Source organism: Pongo abelii, chromosome 2 (genome assembly GCF_028885655.2).
Source record: "Pongo abelii isolate AG06213 chromosome 2, NHGRI_mPonAbe1-v2.0_pri, whole genome shotgun sequence".
NCBI lineage: Eukaryota > Metazoa > Chordata > Mammalia > Primates > Hominidae > Pongo > Pongo abelii.
In genome coordinates, this window is record NC_085928.1 from 9,698,663 (window position 1) to 9,717,197 (window position 18,535).

Here is an 18,535-nt window from a genome sequence, read left to right on the forward strand (position 1 = left end):
TATCTGTAAGGTTCAGCCCATGTAATTACATGCAGTGTACTTTGTGGATTTTTACATTGTATTTGGAATAGCAGTGGAAATGACTCGCAGGACTCCTTTAAGGTTTAAAATCTTCTTAGTATTTTTTTTTTAAACATGTGCCCATGGTTTTATTTAACTCATAATAAAGATGAGATGAACAGTAAGATGTTACAACTAGTTCAAATGTCTGAGTACTTTTTTTTTTTTTTTAATTGAGACAAGGTGTCACTCTGTTGCCCATGCTGGAGTACATGGCACGATCTTGGCTCACTGCAATCTGTTTGCCGGGCTGAAATGATCCACCTACCTTGGCCTCCCAAAGTCCTGGGATTACAGGCGTGAACCACCACACCTGGCCCCTGAGTATTTTTTTAAAATGTTCTTTCTATTTACTTAAAAAATGTGTTTCTGATATTGATAAAATCTGTGAAAACTGGCTTTTACATGGGTGTATGTGTTTGCATTGCTTAAAGGTAACTTAAATGCTTTAAAATTTAGAAAAATAGAGATAAGTTCCTTGGCATCTGTTTTGTAATTTGCCATTTTAGAGGGGGAGGGGACAGTACCATTCTTTTGATGGCAGCGAGGTGAAAAGAAAATTTCTTGATCCTACCAGAGAATAAAAAGGCAGGCCATTGACTATCTTCAAAAAGGAACCCTGCCCATCTTCCCCTGCCTTTGAATTCTGTGAAGCTGGGAGAGGGGGTGGGGAGGAAGCAATAAGCCGACCAGAAATAAAAAGCAGGGAGTCTGTGCTATTTCCTTGATGTGATGAAGGTCCCTGTCAGGGATTTAGAAACCTGAGCCAGCAGATGAAACCTGTGTCATTTGTGTTGTCGTTGCCAGAGATAGCGCCAGCTCAGCCCCTTTCCTGGCTAACAGCCGGTTTCATTGTCCGTCACCCACGTCCCCCGCCGGCTTGTCAGCACAGAGCAACTTCTAAACAAATGTGGGGGCTAGTGAGAGATGGGAATGTCTTTCTTCCCCTCCTTGAGGAATTTCATGCCACATTCATCTAACAGTAAATATAAGTAAGCATTCCATTTGAAGGAATTTATCGCTGTGGGATATAAAAGGTTTGATTTTAAAAAATCAAAGTTCACTTTAAAAGTACAGGATTTTCCAAGTTTACCACAATGTTCTGATATATTCATGTTGTTTGGAGAATTTTTTTCTAAGATTAATGTTAAGGAACTAAGAATTTGGTAAAGCACAAATGAAATGGGTCCTCTCTTTTGGGGCTATTCCAAAACTTCCATTTATAAGCTATCAGATAGAATGAAGGTAGAGTAAAACTTTTCCTTAACTTTAATATCTGAGAGTCTTTGTCCTGACTGGGTTTCTGGGGTAGAGAAGGCAAACAGCCCAATGATAAGATAATGACGACATTTAAAAGTGAGAAGTTACAGAGCGTACCTGACACTATAGGTAGTGTTTCTTAGTGCCATTGGAATATTTCCATATCAGAATGGAGGTAGCTTAATGGTGAGAACACCAAATCCTTATCAAACCACCCTGCCATCAGAACTAGTTTATGTCTCCACATTTGTGAGTTGAATAGTTTTTCATTTATTCTTTAGATAACTGGATCTCAACTGTGTCTGCACTTTGGAATCATGGGGGGAATGTTAAACTAATAGTGATGGCAGGGGCCCATCCCCTGGGATTTGGAAGCAAGTGGTCTGGGTACAGCCAGGGTGTGATTCATTATAGGGGCCCCTCAGGTGGACCTAAAGGTTGAGAACCATGACCGTAGGCTCCAGCAGAGGTTTAGAGCAGTTTTTCCTAAACTTAGGCCATCAGTGGTCTTACTTCACCGGGTCCCACTGGTATTATTTACTTAAAATTTTTTTTTAAAGTAGACTTGGTAATTTTGTGCATATATGCAGAAAAGTGTGCAGAACATAAATGCATAGCTTGGTGGATTATTGTAAAGTAAAAACCCGTGAAACCAGCAGCTAATCAAAAAAGGGAATGTTGCCAGAACTCCAAAGTACCCTTCATGTCCACTCCCAGTTGCCATCCTTCCTTCCCCAAGTTAATGGTAGTCTTGATTTCTAACAGTATAGTTCATTTATGCCCGGCTTTTAGTGCTGAGGTTGAGGGTGTTACGGTGATACAGGCTATAACATTACATGGCTGACTCCTTAGAGTTCTCAGGCCATTACCATATAGAACATGTAAATGTTTCTGCAGGTTCGTTTCCTGGCTGTTATTAATAGATGATCTGCCTAATGACAACCCCTTCACTCTTAGTGACTTCATTCATTCATCCATTCACTCTACCTGCCGATGTGCTATGCCTTCAGCTCAGGTGTGGGCAATCTGCAGAGGGGTAGGCAAGGTCTGCAAGTTATGGCATTGCCGTGTGCTGCGGCTATGCCAGTGGAAACACAGGTCACCATGGGGACAATTTGGAGGATGAGGAAGAAGAATGTGTGAAGGGGGAGGGGATAAGTTTTAAACTGAGTCTGCAAGGAGGAGTTGCCTAAGCTAAAAAGAGTGGTTCAGGGAGCAGAACCATTATATGCAGAAGCATGTAATGAACATAGAGATCACGTTCTAAAAGTTAACAGCGATTCTTGGATAATGAACAAACGTTTATTAAAGAGCTAATATGGATGATGTTTAGAATTTGGAGAGAAATTTACCTTTATTTGCAATATTCTAATGTAAGGTGCTTTGGAAATTGGTTTTGTTATTATGGCCTTAGAAAAATCGTAGAGCAGCTGGGCATGGTAGCTCACACCTGTAATCCCAGCACTTTGGGACGCCAAGGTGGGTGGATCACCTGAGGTCAGGAGTTCAAGACCAGTGTGGCCAACGTGGTGAAACCTATCTCTACTAACAGTACAAAAAAACCCCAAAAATTAGCCAGATGTGGTGGTGCATGCCTGTAATCCCAGCTACTTGGGAGGCTGAAGCAGGAGAATCACTTGAACTCGGGAGGCGGAGCTTGCAGTGAGCCAAGATCGCACCATTGCATTCCAGCCTGGGTGACAGAACGAGAGTCTATCTCAAAAAAAAAAAAAAAGAAAAAAGAAAAAAAAAAAAGAAAGAAAATTGTAGAGCAACTCATTGCAAATAATGCATGACAACTGGGTATTTCTTCTTGGAGTATGCAGTGAGAGCCAGAGGCCCGTAACACCTGGCAGGGTTGAGTGTCACCCACTGTTGACATAGATACCTAATTATTTTAGTATGTCCTGCTCAGGTTTTGATAGTGTCATAGGGTGTGTAGTGAGTTATTCCACTGGTTTTAAGATTTCCTTTGAGAGTCAGAAATTCAGGAAACAAGGCTACAGGAGTTTTGATAGCCACTGTTCTGGTAGAATAGAATAGCATGGGTTCAGAGACTGGATTAAAGGCTAAAGGTAAATTTCACCCCCTTGGAAATGGAGCAGACAATTTTGAGAATTATAACTTGTCTATCTAGTTCTGGATTTGAACCTAGAAAGTTCCCTTAAAAAGTTGCATTACTAGGCTGGGTGCGGTGGCTCACGCCCGTAATCCCAGCACTTTGGGAGGCTGAGGTGGGCAGATCACGAAGTCAGGAGATCGAGACCATCCTGGCTAACATGGTGAAACCCTGTCTCTACCAAAAATACAAAAAAATTAGCCGGGTGTGGTGGCGGGCGCCTGTAGTCCCAGCTGCTCGGGAGGCTGAGGCAGGAGAATGGAGTGAACCCGGGAGGCAGGGGTTGCAGTGAGTTGAGATCGCGCCACTGCACTCCAGCCTGGGCGACAGAACGAGACTCTGTCTCAAAAAAAAAAAAAAAAAAAAGTTGCATTTCTAATAGTGCCTCTAATTTACATTGATATGTTTGTATTGCCTTTTTACCCATCATGACACCCTGGAATGTACATTATTAAGGTTGATTTGTCAGTTCTGGTGACATGGAAGTTTTGGGCTTTCAGTGTGAGAGAAAAGATTCTGCTTCTCACCATGGTCCCTCTGCCACCTCTTCCAGGGCTGCGAATAAAGGAGACCAAGGAAGTTTATGAAGGTGAAGTCACAGAGCTAACTCCGTGTGAGACAGAGAATCCCATGGGAGGATATGGGAAAACCATTAGCCATGTGATCATAGGACTCAAAACAGCCAAAGGAACCAAACAGTTGAAAGTGAGTACATGTTTGTGGCCTCTTTTCTCTTGACCCTCCCAGCACTGTGTGGCTTTGGGGAGGTGGTGTAACCTCTCTGCATCCCAGTTTCCTGACCTGTGCACTGCAGGTGTTGATTTCTCAGAGAACTGGTTGAGGATGTTGTGTGTATAAAGCGGTACCTAGCATAGGGCTTGCACATAGGAAGACTCAAGGAAGATAGCTCTTTTCTTACTTACTCCTAAGAAACTCTGCATGTTAAAATGTGAGCTGTGTGGTTAAGTCAAGAAACTGCCTCTGCCATTCCATGTCCCATATTATGACCATGCATCAAATACCCTGGGCTGGGTCTGAACCTGGGCATTAATTTTTCCAGTTATCAGTGCCCATGCTCATAGAAAGAAACAGCATTGAGTAATCAAATAAGAGTGATATAAAGATGATGAATGGACTTCCCAGGGGCCGCATGCAGAATCCTGACTGGAGTTGCTTGTGTCAGGAACCTGTGGTCGCTTCAGTGGCTGGTTCTGCTTAGTACAGGGCTTTGTGGAGAGGCCAGAATGGTGACACTGGATAGCCCTCAAAGACACTCCTCAGCCACCTGTCCTATAAGTCTTTAGGATGGAGGCAGTAGAGTTTCTAGGGGAAGAGCATGGGTTTTGGAGTCTAAGTCCTTAAGGAATCCCTGGCTTTGTTACTTACAACTGTGTGGCATTAATCTCTGAGTAGTAGTTTCTTTATTTGTTGAATGGGAATAATAATTGCCTATCTTTCAGGGTTATGCCTTTGGGTGTGGCACCTAGTTACCTAATGAATGATAGCTGTTAATGTTATCGTGAGAGCCTTCACTTGGAGAAATGGAGCAGTCTGGATTTTAGGCTTTGCCTTATTATTATTAATAAATATTATCATTATATCTCTCATTTATTGTATGTGTCAGGCCTTGGACTAAGTGCTTCAACAAACATTTCGTTTATTGTCATTCATAACTTTATATGTGTATATGTTTGCGTGTGTGTATGTGTGTATAATTTCTCTCATGTTACAGATGAAGGCTCATAAAGAGGTTACATGGTTATCCTGGGATCATCCAGTGAGTCACGTGGCAGAGCTGACTCTCTGAGTCCTAACCGTTGTACTGTCTGCCCACCAGCTTGCTGTGTGACCTTTGGAAGTCAGTTGAGCTCTCTGGGACTCAGTTTTCTCATCTATAAACTGCAGGAGATTGACCATATAATTTCTCCATTTTTATTCTGTTCTACGATTTTATGGTTCTTTGATTCTCTAAGGTTGTTTCTTGGTCACTGCTTTATGGAGATCATAAAAATGTCACTTCTTCAAAGGGCCATTTTTCTTTTTCCTAACAGGGTTTCCATCTCAGGAGCTTGCCTCTGCAAATATCTCTTTTATACCTACCCCTCGTCACTTCCATTCTGAATTAATTAGATTTCTCAGTAGCATCTGCCACCTTTCCAGTAATTACATCTTCAGTCAATTCATTTGGGAAATTAACCGGTATAAAAATGCTTGAGGCAAAAAAGAAGTATATTCTCCAATGTAGGACAGATAAAATAAGGCGTACAGTTTAAATTTCAGCTATTTGTAACGTTGCTTTGTACAGTTTCTTTACAAAAATAATGTAGAGGAGAAGATGAAATTTTTCTTCCAAAATGAATACTTTTAGGTATTTTTAGAATATGTACAAGATATCTGGATAGAAGGTGCTCAAATACTTGGTGGATATTCAAGTCTGAAGGAGTCTTCTGAGTCCTAGCAACGAGAACGCCATTAGTACTCATGACCCCTTCCTGCCAGGCCTTACCTGGGGGCCTCACCCACTTTTGTCCTTAGGCACGCAGACTCACAGCAGTTCTGCCAGGGGCTGCCGTCCCCACCCAGCTAAGGAGAGGCAGAACCCTGGGTTTGCTGCTGTGGTGGTAGTTTTTTAAAAGCTTTATTGAGATAGCATTTTAAATAAAACTCACCCATTTTAAGTATACAATTCCAGGAATTTTAATGTATTTTCACAGTTGTACAATCACCACAATCTTAATTTCAGAACATTTTTATCGCCCCAAAAAGAATCGTCGTGCTCATTTACAGTCATTCCCCATTCCAACTATAGCCCTCGGCAACTACTAATCTACTTTCGGTTGCCTTCTTTTGGACATTTCATATAAAGGGAACATACAGTGTGTGTCTTTTTTTGTATCTGGCTTCTTTCACCAAGCCCTGGGTTTTCACTTTTTAATTTTGTTTGGGCAAAGCCCAAGTTTTTTTTCCACCATAGCTACATTATATAACATAGATCTCCATGAAGACCTCGAGAAACTTGTGTTTAACTACAGAATCCTTACAAAGGCAGCTGTCCTAGAATATTAATCACTGGGGGTCACCAGAATCTGGAGAAAAGCAACAGTTCCCCAAATCTGCTTATTTCCTTTCCTGGAGATATAAGCAGGTAGACCCAAGGGCACAAACACTGGGATGTGAATCAAAAGGCTTGGGAAAGATTCCATTTATGCTTTTCTTTGAATTACTGTATACATCTGTGATTGCACCTGGGTGCTGTTGTATAGATGAGGAAACTTAGAGCTGAGAACCTTATCCAAAATCATAGGCCCTGCAAGATGCCAGCCTTGAGATTGGTAAGCAGGTGCTGGCAGGTACTTCAGTTGCGGAAAGTTCCACCCCACCTGAGGTGAGGCGAATGAAGGAGTGAAGTAGGGATGATGATCTCAAGAGGGGTGATAGGGCCTGTGGTCCTGTGGACAGTGGGGGTTGGGCCCACCCATCTTAGGGCAGCCAGGACCATCCTTATTAAAACGCTGCTGCCAGTTTACAGCCTTTGGAATCAAGGGAAAGAGGAGAGTAGGTGTCCCTTGTGTCCCTCGCATGCTTGTTACATAGGGATGCAGGTATGCTGGCCCCCCTATTTTCTCCCTGGTGTGCTTAGTCCCCCAGCCAGTCTGTTGTGTGGTACTCACGCATTCACACTCCTGCAGGTCCCAGTATACGTGCACACGCAAAACAGGCTTTCTCCATGCACCTGCTAGCTACCTCAGATCCCGTACGGAAAGGTACCTTACATGGTGTCAGAAGGAAATGGAATATGTATTACACTTCTGATTTACATTTTTTTTTAGCTGGACCCCAGCATTTTTGAAAGTTTGCAGAAAGAGCGAGTAGAAGCTGGAGATGTGATTTACATTGAAGCCAACAGTGGGGCCGTGAAGGTAATGCCTTCCTTGGGACACAGCATTGTCCCTGATTTGTTTGCCATGAGAAGACCTAAGTGACAAGGGAGTTGCTTTCTTCAGAGGGTGTGGGGTGTGTGGGGAGGGGCTGGTGTCTGTTATGAGGCTGATGGAAGGTCAACTAGTGGCCCTTTGTGTATAATAAAGTTTGCCTTCCCTTTATCTTCATTCTTTAACCTTCTCACGATTAAAACAGACAGTCTGTTAGAAAAAATACTAAAACCTGTTCAGAGGGGGAGGACAGGGTGAGAAACCAAAACAGCTTTAGTCACTTTCAAATTGAAATGTGCAGTGTATTTAATCTTCCTTTTATCTCTTTGGTATTTTCTTCCCAAGATATATGCATGTGGGAAGGAACGCTGCATTCGTTGGCATTCTTTTCTATCTGATTTTCAGGGTCCTGTACAGTGTTCCTCACTGTTTAATGGATGGGCATAATACTTCATATCATACAATAAATCACCCACCTACAAAAGAGTCTGAGCAGCTCCTCCGCCTCCAGTTAATCTACTGGATTTGCCCTTTATCAGGAATTGCATACAGTTAAAAGAAAGAAGGGAAAAAGGATTTTGGGAGACAGTATCAGGTGTTTTTCAACCCAGTTTTTGGAGCCCAGCGATGAGCAGATAGCTCCCTTCTCTTGGCAGCAGGGGAGTGGGGCATATTTGGAGTTTGTCAAGTAGGCTCTCAGGCCTGCGGTGGGAAATGAGACCTTTATCTCACTTAGCCCTGTGCCATTTGGGGACTTGGCAGTGAAAACTCACCAGGCACTCATGTTTCTCTCTTTTTGCAGAGGCAGGGCAGGTGTGATACCTATGCCACAGAATTCGACCTTGAAGCTGAAGAGTATGTCCCCTTGCCAAAAGGGGATGTGCACAAAAAGAAAGAAATCATCCAAGATGTGACCTTGCATGACTTGGATGTGGCTAATGCGCGGCCCCAGGTACTGCCTCGATGTCTGGGTGACCTGGCACATTAGCCCTTTTGTATGTGTGTGGAGGTCTGGGAATGAATTATCAGAGTCTTGCTGCCTTTCTTGAGGTAGACGGTCCTTTTCTATCTGTAATGTTCAGCAATTAACATCGACATGAGCTACGAGGGACTCCTTTGTTCCCGTTCAAATGCTCTAGTCACAGATGATTTCATGTGTATTGTTTCTTATCCCAGCCAAGCCTCTGGCCCTGAGCTAGCCAGCTTCTTCCATGGCTTCACTCCAGCAGTGGGCTCACGCCTGGGATTCTCTGGGTGTTAATGGCAGGAGGGCAGGAGTGTTCTATGAGCCCTTTACAGGATTTCAGAAAGCCTAACAAAGCTCTTTCTTTCCCCCTGCTTAGCAAAAGCCACAGTGTTTTAGCTTTGAGCTGGTACTGTTGTCTGCTTCTCACGCAGATGGATACTTATGCCTTGACTAGTAAATTGTAGGAAAGGTGTTATCACTATATGACATTTCTAGGAAATAGTGAAGAGTCACTATTAGGGAATAGTTTGTTTTCTGACTTGAAATTTGATCCGTGGGTGTTTTGTTCCTTGGAGCTTTGGTCAAGAGATTACTGAAGACTCATCTTGGACCAACAGGTCCCCTTAGTTGGTGAAATGGCCATCCCCAAACTGACCTCCTGGGAGCGCTTGACCTGAGGAGAGTGCTGGGCTGGGAGTCAGAAGTCAGGAACTATGTTGCTCCATCACTGACCAGCTTGGTTAATTTGTCACTTTGGGTCTCTGGATTTTCTGTGGTTTAGGGTTCTGTTTTGAGTTTCCTCCTACCTGGCAAGGCAGTTTTGAGGACCAGACAGGAAACATTTGCTGCCTTTAGCTGTTCAGCGTTCAGTGAGCCCCTCTGTGTCTCAGGGCCTGGTAACCAACAGGTGATCACTAAATGCTGAACAAATGACCAAACACCAGCCTCTTCCTCTTGCGGACTGCACTGTTAGGAGCCCGCAGGAGGATGCAGGTGAGTGGTGAACCTGTTATGGAGTCAGCCATTCCACAGGGAGGGGCCCATAGACTGAGCAGCTCCAAGTTAAGTAAGGACTAGGCTGATGCAAGCCTGTGGTCATATCTAGTGAGAGGAGGCACAGCAGTATAATCATGGTATATTTATACTTGCTCTTTATACTTACTCTTATAGTCCATGTGTCCCCAAAGGCACAGGAACATTTGGAGGAAGTCCTGAGTCCAGTTAGGGTCAGATGCCCCCTAGAGGGCATTTGACTTGAACTTTAATGACGGGGAACTTCCTAGGAAGGAGAATGGCATTCCTGGCAGATGGAATAGACTCAAAAGCGTTGAGTCATAAAAAAGCTTGGGGGTGTCCAGGGCAGGGCTGGTAGTCTTGTGTGGCTAATCAAGGAACAAGGGATTGGAAAAAGATAGGGCTGGACAAGGAGGCTGGGCAGGCCCCATGGAGCTTATACTTGCCATGAAAGGATTTTGTTTGATTCTTACAGGTCAGGGGAACCTCTAAAAATTCCTCTGTGTTTAGAAGCTCCTCAGGCTTTGAGGAGGGGTCTCCATACCTCAGGATCCCATGTTGAGTTGATTAGTGGGATGCAGGGGGATGAGGCTTCTGTAGTCACCTTAGAAAGCAGCACTGACTCTAAGTCTTCTCTTATGCAGGGGGGACAAGATATCCTGTCTATGATGGGCCAGCTAATGAAGCCAAAGAAGACAGAAATCACAGGTAGGAGAACCAGCGTGCCCTGTGAGCAAGCAGCAGGGTGGAGGGCCCCACGTTCTGAGATGCTCTTGCGGCTCTGTGAGCACATCCGCCCTGAGGAAATGCCTCAGAACAGTTCCTTCTTCCTCATAGCTCAGAGCTTGACTCTAGCCTAAGTTTCTGGCGGCATTTAGGCAGCCATACAGCACACTGTGTGCTATCTGCCCCACTGCAGTCACAGTTTCTGGCCCCTATGAGGCCCCAGAAATATGGATTTGTGTTGCCCAGCTCTGCTGGAGCACAGGCTCTGGAGCCTTGGTGCTGTCAGCCCCCTCCCTAGTAGAGCACAGGGCAGCTCCACAGACCAACTCCACATACTGCCCTGCCCAGTTTGTGGGCACTTCCCAGAGCTCCACAGGGGACACTGCTGCTGCTCCCCTGTGAACCTTTATTTAACCTGCTGCTCTTCCCAGCTTTCCTGTTGCTGTTTTTTTCTAATTCCACCTACAGTTTCGTCACCTTAAGATGTTAGTTAAACATTAAAGCAAATATTATCTTTAAAGTTTTAGCCAGGGCAGCAATCTGAGACCTTTCTGTTGGAGTTGTCAGAAGCAGTTTCTTTCTTTTCACACGGTTTTCGGTGTGCATCCTCTTTGGACAATCCCTGCCTCCTGCCTTTGGTGGAAGACGCTGCCTCAGATCTTCCAGTTTTCTATTTGTGAGCTGCTCCCTCCTGATGATAACACAGGAGCTGGTTTGGAAAATGAGCACTGAGACCTTAGCTGGGTTATGTAACTTTTAAGAGACTCATCCCTCTAGGAGCTCTGAGATTGGGCCTTTACTTCAGAGCCTTTCATTCCTGGAAGGTTTCTGCTCAGGATTCTAAAAGCACCCACTTCCTTAGTCCAGGCACTTGATTGAAAGTTAATTAACCTAAGCATTGTTGTATGGGACCAAAAGAAAGGGTCATTTACTGTGTATAGAACAGGAAAATTTGCATGTGAAAACTCATTTCACTCAGGGCTCCCAAACTCCAATGTCTCCCAGATCAGACAGAGCTAGATTGGGTATGTGGGAAGTGATAAGGCATGGTAGGGAGTGTGACAGCAGTGAGCGTGTGCTGTGAAGGGATTCTCATGCAGAACACCTGTGCAACCTTTTTACATTTAACTAAACCCATCTTTTGGGGGAGGCTACCAATTTTGTGACCTTTAGGTGTGATTATCTCTGTGTTCAGATGACGACACTGAAGCCTGGAGTGGGGACACACCCTGTCTGGGATCACATAGCTAGTAGGAAAACTAGGCTCCTAGCATGGGTTTGGATTGAATTCAGGTGGAGGAGAAAAGGTGATAGTCTCCCCCAGCCCTGTGCTGACCTTGCCTGCCCATCCTTGCATCTCCTAGACAAACTTCGAGGGGAGATTAATAAGGTGGTGAACAAGTACATCGACCAGGGCATTGCTGAGCTGGTCCCAGGTGTGCTGTTTGTTGATGAGGTCCACATGCTGGACATTGAGTGCTTCACCTACCTGCACCGTGCCCTGGAGTCTTCTATCGCTCCCATCGTCATCTTTGCATCCAACCGAGGCAACTGTGTCATCAGGTAGGATGGCTGCCTGCCAGCCACAAGGCTTTTTTACCTTCCATCTGGGCTCATTTGTTCCTCAGGATCTCTCTAAACCCCATGAGGTGGGACAGGGATGAGGGGAGGTCATGTTGTTTTTGAGGGAAAATGTGCCAAGTGGCTTGCCTCTGGCCTCATTTCCCTAGTCACCAAAGGCAGCAGCTGCCCTGTCACTCATGATGAGGGTCTCCCACGTGATCTCTGGGGTGTGATACTACAAGTTGGTCATTCAATTGGAGTGTACAAAGGTGAGATCAGACAGGGCTAGCCTTTGATGACATTATACACATGAATGTCTTCAGTCTTCATCTGCGCTCTGAGAGGCAGGCATTATTGGCGTCATTTTTCAAATAAGGAAACTGGAATCATAACTTGTCCCTCATCGTAAAGACAGGATAAGAACCCAGCTCCTTCTGATAACAAAACCAGCATTTTCTGTTTTTTTTTTTTTGAGACGGAGTCTCGCTATGTCGCCCAGGCTGGAGTGCAGTGGCACGATCTCAGCTCATTGCAAGCTCCACCTCCCGGGTTCACATCATTCTCCTGTCTTAGCCTCCCGAGTAGCTGGGACTACAGTTGCCCACCACCACACCTGGCTAGTTTTTTTGTATTTTTAGTAGAGACGGGGTTTCACCGTGTTAGCCAGAATGGTCTCTATCTCCTGACCTCGTGATCCGCCCGCCTCGGCCTCCCAAAGTGCTGGGATTACAAGCGTGAACCACCACGCCCGGCCCCAGCATTTTCTTTCTATCCTAGACCTCTGAACCACACTGGTGTCTTTCCATCCTCCCGCTCTGCTCCTTCCCATCCCTTCGGCCTGCCTTTGGGAAGGGCAGATGTTGACCCCTGGAAGACAAGTGTTCATATGGTGCTCATCCTGCCAAGATTGGCCCAAAGCTGGGCCAGGAGCTTTCCTGGGGTTGCTTTTTCTCCTAAGCACTCTCCATGCTCGTGGTCCTGGAGAACACCCCATCTTCCCATCTCTCAAGCCCAGTGTCAGTATTCCCAGTACCTGGTAGTTTTATTGCTCTTTTGGTTTTCTGTGATCCTGTTTAAACATTAGTGCCTGGTCTCTGCAGTGCTGGGGGCACAAAGGTGGGTGATGAGGGGCCTCTTTTCAAGCCTGCAATAGAGTAGTGTGGGGACAAAGTCCCTGAGGCTGCATGCTCAGGGCAGTGGAGGCAGTGGGAGTTAGAAAGACACCCTGTGGCCCATGAGTATCTCAGGACAGAGCTGGAGCCAAACTGAGTTTGAAATCAAAACTGCTGATTTGCCTAACTCAGCTCTGAATGATGGTGGGCCCTATCTAAGATTTTAGTTTGCTCTTAATAGAGAAGCTTTATTATTAAGACTGTCCAAGCTGGGCACAGTGGTATGCACCTGTAGTGTACTCTTTGGGAGGCTGAGGCGGGAAGATTGCTTGAAGCTAGGAGTTTAAGGCTGTAATGTGCAATGATTGCACCTGTGAATAGCTATCGCACTCCCACCTGGGCAACAGTGAGACCCCATCTCTAAAAATAATTTAAAAAAAAAAAAAAACATGCAAACTCTGGTGTTGCTGGCTCTGGGTAAGCCCCACAATGGGGGTTCTGTAATGCTGTGAGCACTGCAGTATAGCAACAGGCCTTCCCCCTCAGGTGGTTTCTTTCACTTGCAATTAGGAATCGAATGCATGATTCAAGTCCATGTGGCAGCATCTTGTAGCTACTCTGAATCCCCGTCCGTGATGCTCTCTGGACAAGACCACTGTCACAAGTGCTTCCTAAGTCTTGGAGAGAAAGTGTGTGCCATATCCAGCATGGCTACCTGGGCAGCTTCTGGAGACAGATGCATGTGGGCCTTATGCCTGGTATGCCTGGCATGCCTGTGGCTGGCTAGACTTGCTTAGCCTTGGCCAGGCCAGGCTGAAGCCTGACAGTGCAGCTGGTGAAAGGGCTCAGCCTTGGACAGATGGTGCCCCCTGCTGGGGAGCTCTGCTAATAGGCTTCCCTCCCTCCACAGTAGGGAACCCAGCCCAGCCCATACCTGCAGAGCCTGGCATCTCTCGTCCCCAGAAGTAAGGTCTCTCAGTCCCATCCCACTCAGGACTAAGGTGCACAGAAAGGTGGCCTTGATCTCAGAACCTGCTCAGTGGAGACAAAGCTCTGGTCAGCCTGAAACCCAAGAGATTTGGCCCTAGCCCCATGTGGGCTGATTTGATCAAGGGCTGCTAGAGGTTGTGGAGACTCCTTGCCTGACTGTAGTTACTCAAGTGGAAGGAAGACGCTCAGAACATGGATCTTTAGGCAGGTCGGCTCAGGTAACGCAGATTCGGTTGTTTGCTTTGGAAGAGAATTTTGGCACTATGTTCTAGTAGGAAATTTGTTGTAGTGGTGATAATAATGTCAACATGGTAATGAAAAAAGTAATAGCCAACAATAATAGCCATCTGATGTGCTTCCCACAGACTCCACCCCTAGAGGGGAACTACAGGGCTTCCTTACCCCCCAGAACCACATCTGATCTCTAGAGCTCTGAAGGAAAGGGAGGGGGAAGGGAGGTGACGAACTGAGGGCTTCCTCTGTGTCAGAAACTATACAGAGCGCTCTACATGGGCCATCTCATGTCCTCCCAGGACACCCTGACAACCCTGTGAGCAGTTGAGGTTATCTCCAGACTCAAATGGGAGGTTACCTGCCCAGGCCATAGGCTAGAAAGTGTTGCCACTGGAACCTGAGCCCAGAGGAACGTCTGGGTCCAAATTCCATGCTCTCACTGCTCTCCCACACCGCTTCCCAGTGGCCCGTGGGCTGTGAGCGGGGATGGAGCTTTGACGGGGTGCTGCCTGGAGGTGGCAGTGGGGAACTGTTGAATGCTGACAACAGATTGCTGTGAAAATGCAGCCTCCTAGGAGTGTTCTTTCCCAGGTAGTGTACGCTCCGTCTCGGCTTCTTGCGGCTCACCCCTCCCTGTGTAAATGACCCTTGTGGATTGAGCCTCAGAAGTGAGCCCACTCTCTGAGGGCCGTTGTGTTTTATGGAGCATGAATTTCAGCACTAGCCTGGTTCCAACATGGAAAAATTACAGGCATTGGAGTCATGTGGAAGCTCATGACCCAGGCGAGTTCCTTCACCTCTCTGAATCTTACCGTCCTCATCAGGAAATGGGAATATCAGCATCTTTTTTGCAGAATTATGTGAAGAGTAGAAAAAGTGAGTGCAAAGTTGTCACCAAGGCCAGCCCTAGAGTATTGCCCTCTTGGAAGCTGATTTCATGCCCCTGCCTGGTCTGCCCTGTGGACATGGCTTGGCCTCAGGGATCTCTGAGAATCCAGCAAGGCATGAAGCCTCTTTATAGCCCCTCCTGACCTTGACGAGCAGCCCCCAAGTCCTTGAGGTCACCTCTCCCTGTGGACAGCTGATGTGGGAGCCGTTCTAGAAGAAGCACCTGTCCCTGGTCCTCTTGATGCTCCAGGCTCCTTCTGGGAAGGGTCCATCCATGGATGACAGGGAGGCAAAGCTCTGTTGCCTTCTTGCCTGGCTCCTCCCTAACTCGCCACCATAAGAAGTCCCTTTCCTTCCAGGCTCAGGATCCTGAACTGTTAGATGAGAGCCCAGCACTGATCCCAGCTTGAAAACTGGGAGATTTTCTTTTCATATTGAGGTATGAAAATCCCAGGGAGCTCCCTGGGATTAGGAGTTCTTGTAGGAGTTTCTCACTGAAAGTCACTTTGTTGCACCAAAGCATCAAGACTTAAGAAACAGTATGGTCTCTGCTCAGTGTAACCCTGTGGCAGATAGTGTTCCAAAAAAAAAAAAAAAAAACCAACTCTATGGAGACATAATTCATATAAAATACAATTTTTTTTGTGGTTTCTAGTGTATTCACAGAGTTGTGCAACCATCACCACAGTCAATTTTAGAACATTTTCATCACCCCAAAAAGAAACTATACCCATCAACAGTCATCGTCCCCTTCTGCACCCTTACCCCCATCCACTGGCAACCATTAATCAATTTTGTCTCTATAGATTTGCTTTTTCTGGAAATTTTGTATAAATAGCACCATATAATCTGGTCTTTTGTGACTGGCTTCTTTCACTTAGCATGATGTTGTAGCATGCGTAGTACTTATTTCTTTTTCCAGCTGAATAGTATTCTATTATATGGAATATTTAATAGTGTATCTTATTTTAACCATTCATTAGTTGATGGACATTGGGTTGTTGGGTTATTATGAATAATGCTGCTCTGAACATTTGCGTACAACTTTTTTTTTTCTTTCTTTTTCTTTTCTTTTTTTTTTTTTTTAAAGTAGAGATGGGGGTCTCACTTTGTTGACCAGGCTGGTCTTGAACTCCTGGGCTCCAAGGATCCTCCTGCCTCAGCCTCCCAAACTGTAGGATTACTGTGAGCTACCACACCCAACCTATGTACAACATTTTTAAGTGGACATGGTTTTTATTTCTTTCGGTTATGTACCTAGGAGTGGAATTGCTGGGTCCAGTGGTAACTGTTTAACCTTTCAAGGAACTGCCAGCTGTTTTCCAAAGCCAGCTGCATCATTTGACATTCCTACCAACAATGGATGAAGGTCCCAGTTTCTCCACATTCTTGCCAACACTTGTCTGTCTTTTTGATTATAGATATTCTAGTGGGTAATGAAGTAATATCTCATTGTGGTTTTAATTTGCATTTCCTTAACGACTAAGGATGTTGAGCGTCTTTTCATGTGCTTGTTGGCCATTTGTATATTGTCTTTGGAGAAATGTTTATTCACATCCTTTGCCCATTTTTTTATTCAGGTTCTTTGTCTTTCTGTTGTCGAATTGTAAGAGTTCTTTATATATTCTGGATACTAGATCTTTATCATTTATATATGATTTATAAATATCCTATTCTTTGGGTTGTCTTTTCAGTTTCTTGATCATGTCTTTTGACACACAGAAGTTTTAAATTTCAATGAAGTCCAATTTATGTTTTTTCTTTTGTTGTTTGTGTTTCTGGTTTCATATCTAAGAACCCATTGCCTAATTTAAAATCACAAAGGTTTATGCCTGTGTTTTCTCCTAAGAGTTTTATAGTTTGAGCTTTTATGTGTAGGTTTGTGATCCATTTGTAGTTAATTTTCATGTAGGGCATAAGGTAGGGGTTGGTCCAACTTCATTATTTTGCATGTGAATATCCAGTTGTCCCAGAACCATTTGTTGAAAAGACCGTTCTTTTTTAATTGAATTGTTTTGGCAGCCTCATCAGAAAATCAAATGGCTGTCTTTTTAGCACTCTTACTGTGTGCCCACTGAGCCAAGGTTAAGTGGATATTAGGTGAGTTACCCATCGCATTACCCAGAGAGGTGTTTTTACTGTGCTTTCTGTCAGCAGAAAAGCTTTGTGTTATCTGTGTCCCTGTAGTTACAGGATTACATAAAGAAGCATTTATGTAGTGATTCTCAACCAGGGGCAAATTTGTTCTGCTGGGGTCATGTAGCAATGTCTGAAGACATTTTTACTTAACATGACTCAGAAGTGCTGCTGGCATCTAGTGGGTAGAGGCCAAGGATGCTGCTGAACATCCTGCAGCGCATAGGACAGCCCTTCAAAAAGAGTTAATTTGGTCCAAAACATCCACAGTGTCACAGTTAATGTAAGTTAAGAGTTATTTTAAGAGGAAAGTAGTCACAAATGAGTCAGCCATGTTGCACATGTGGTGGTGTATCTATGGGATACTTTTCCAGAAGTACATTTGTCTTGCTCTTATAGATACGCTGTATTGGATTCCAAGGAGATTTGGGTCTGTGGCTTCATAGCTCCAAACTGTCTATCTGGAGGAAGCTCACTAATGGCCGAGTTTGGACAATTGCTGAATGGCAAAATGTTAAAATTAATAGTAGACTGAGGCCAAAGCCAGAAATGAACTTCTAAGATGCAGGAATAAATCTGCAGATTTACCAGAATGTAATTATTATCCAGCTTCTTATTAGCAGTTTTATAACATTACCATTATGGCTGCCTTGTTAAACTGTGATCCTCCTGACCCCCCGATCCCCCAGCTCCTGCTGAGGTCAGCACATGGCCCAGCACCCCTGCTGGCACATGAGGGCTCCACTCAGCCAGCCCACTCAGCAGCATCACCGACTGGAACTGTCTCCCACTAATATGGTTTCTAGAAGAAACTTTCTACTTCAGATTCATAGCTTGGACAAATCTCAAAAATGTTTGGTCTTTAATTCCTGAAAAATGCTTAGCAGTCCTCAGCAGCCTTTTCTTTTGTTTTTCTCCTCAAATTCCTTTTTACCACTTGGTAGCCTTTTAATAGACTTTAAAAACTATGAGAAATGTTATTAATGCGTTTCTGTAAATTCTGTTCTTGTGAAGTTTGATTCCGGAGTACTTTATTTTTCTCTAACCTTTTCTTCTTTAAACTTTTTATGTTTGTTGTGATTTATCATGGGTGGTGTAGAATTTTGGATATTTTTGTCCTTGGGATATTTTAATGTGGCAAAATTGAGATCTTAGGATTTCCTCAGAATTCCCAAAAGAATTCTCAAATAAGACTTAAAAAACACTTATGGCCTAAACAGAATTAAAAAACTAAAAATCAAATGTAGTTTTAAAAGGTTATTTTGCTTAATGTGAAGGTTCCAGGCACACCAAATACTGAGATTTGAATCATGATAGAATTTCATCTTTATAATTCTTCCTAATTTTAAAAAGACATTCGTTGCTGGAAAAAGATAAGTTTTCTCTAAAGTTAACTTAATACTTGTATTTCCTATTAGTTTGTTTCCATATTTACTTTGAAGATTTTAATTTTTTTTTTTTTTTGAGACGGAGTCTCGCTCTGTCACCCAGGCTGGAGTTCAGTGACACTATCTCGGTACACTGCAAGCTCCGC

The 18,535-nt window shown here is 44.4% G+C and overlaps 1 protein-coding gene across 1 annotated transcript in view; it reads left to right on the forward strand.

Annotated features, from left to right (window-relative positions):
* RUVBL1 (RuvB like AAA ATPase 1) overlaps nt 1-18,535 on the forward strand; it is a 43,037-nt gene that overhangs the window by 14,894 nt on the left and 9,608 nt on the right. Inside the window, exons 4-8 of the mRNA XM_002813163.6 lie at nt 3,993-4,144; nt 7,270-7,359; nt 8,174-8,323; nt 9,997-10,060; nt 11,443-11,641. Coding sequence (XP_002813209.2) covers nt 3,993-4,144; nt 7,270-7,359; nt 8,174-8,323; nt 9,997-10,060; nt 11,443-11,641 — 655 coding nt within the window. The remainder of the gene's footprint in view (nt 1-3,992; nt 4,145-7,269; nt 7,360-8,173; nt 8,324-9,996; nt 10,061-11,442; nt 11,642-18,535) is intronic.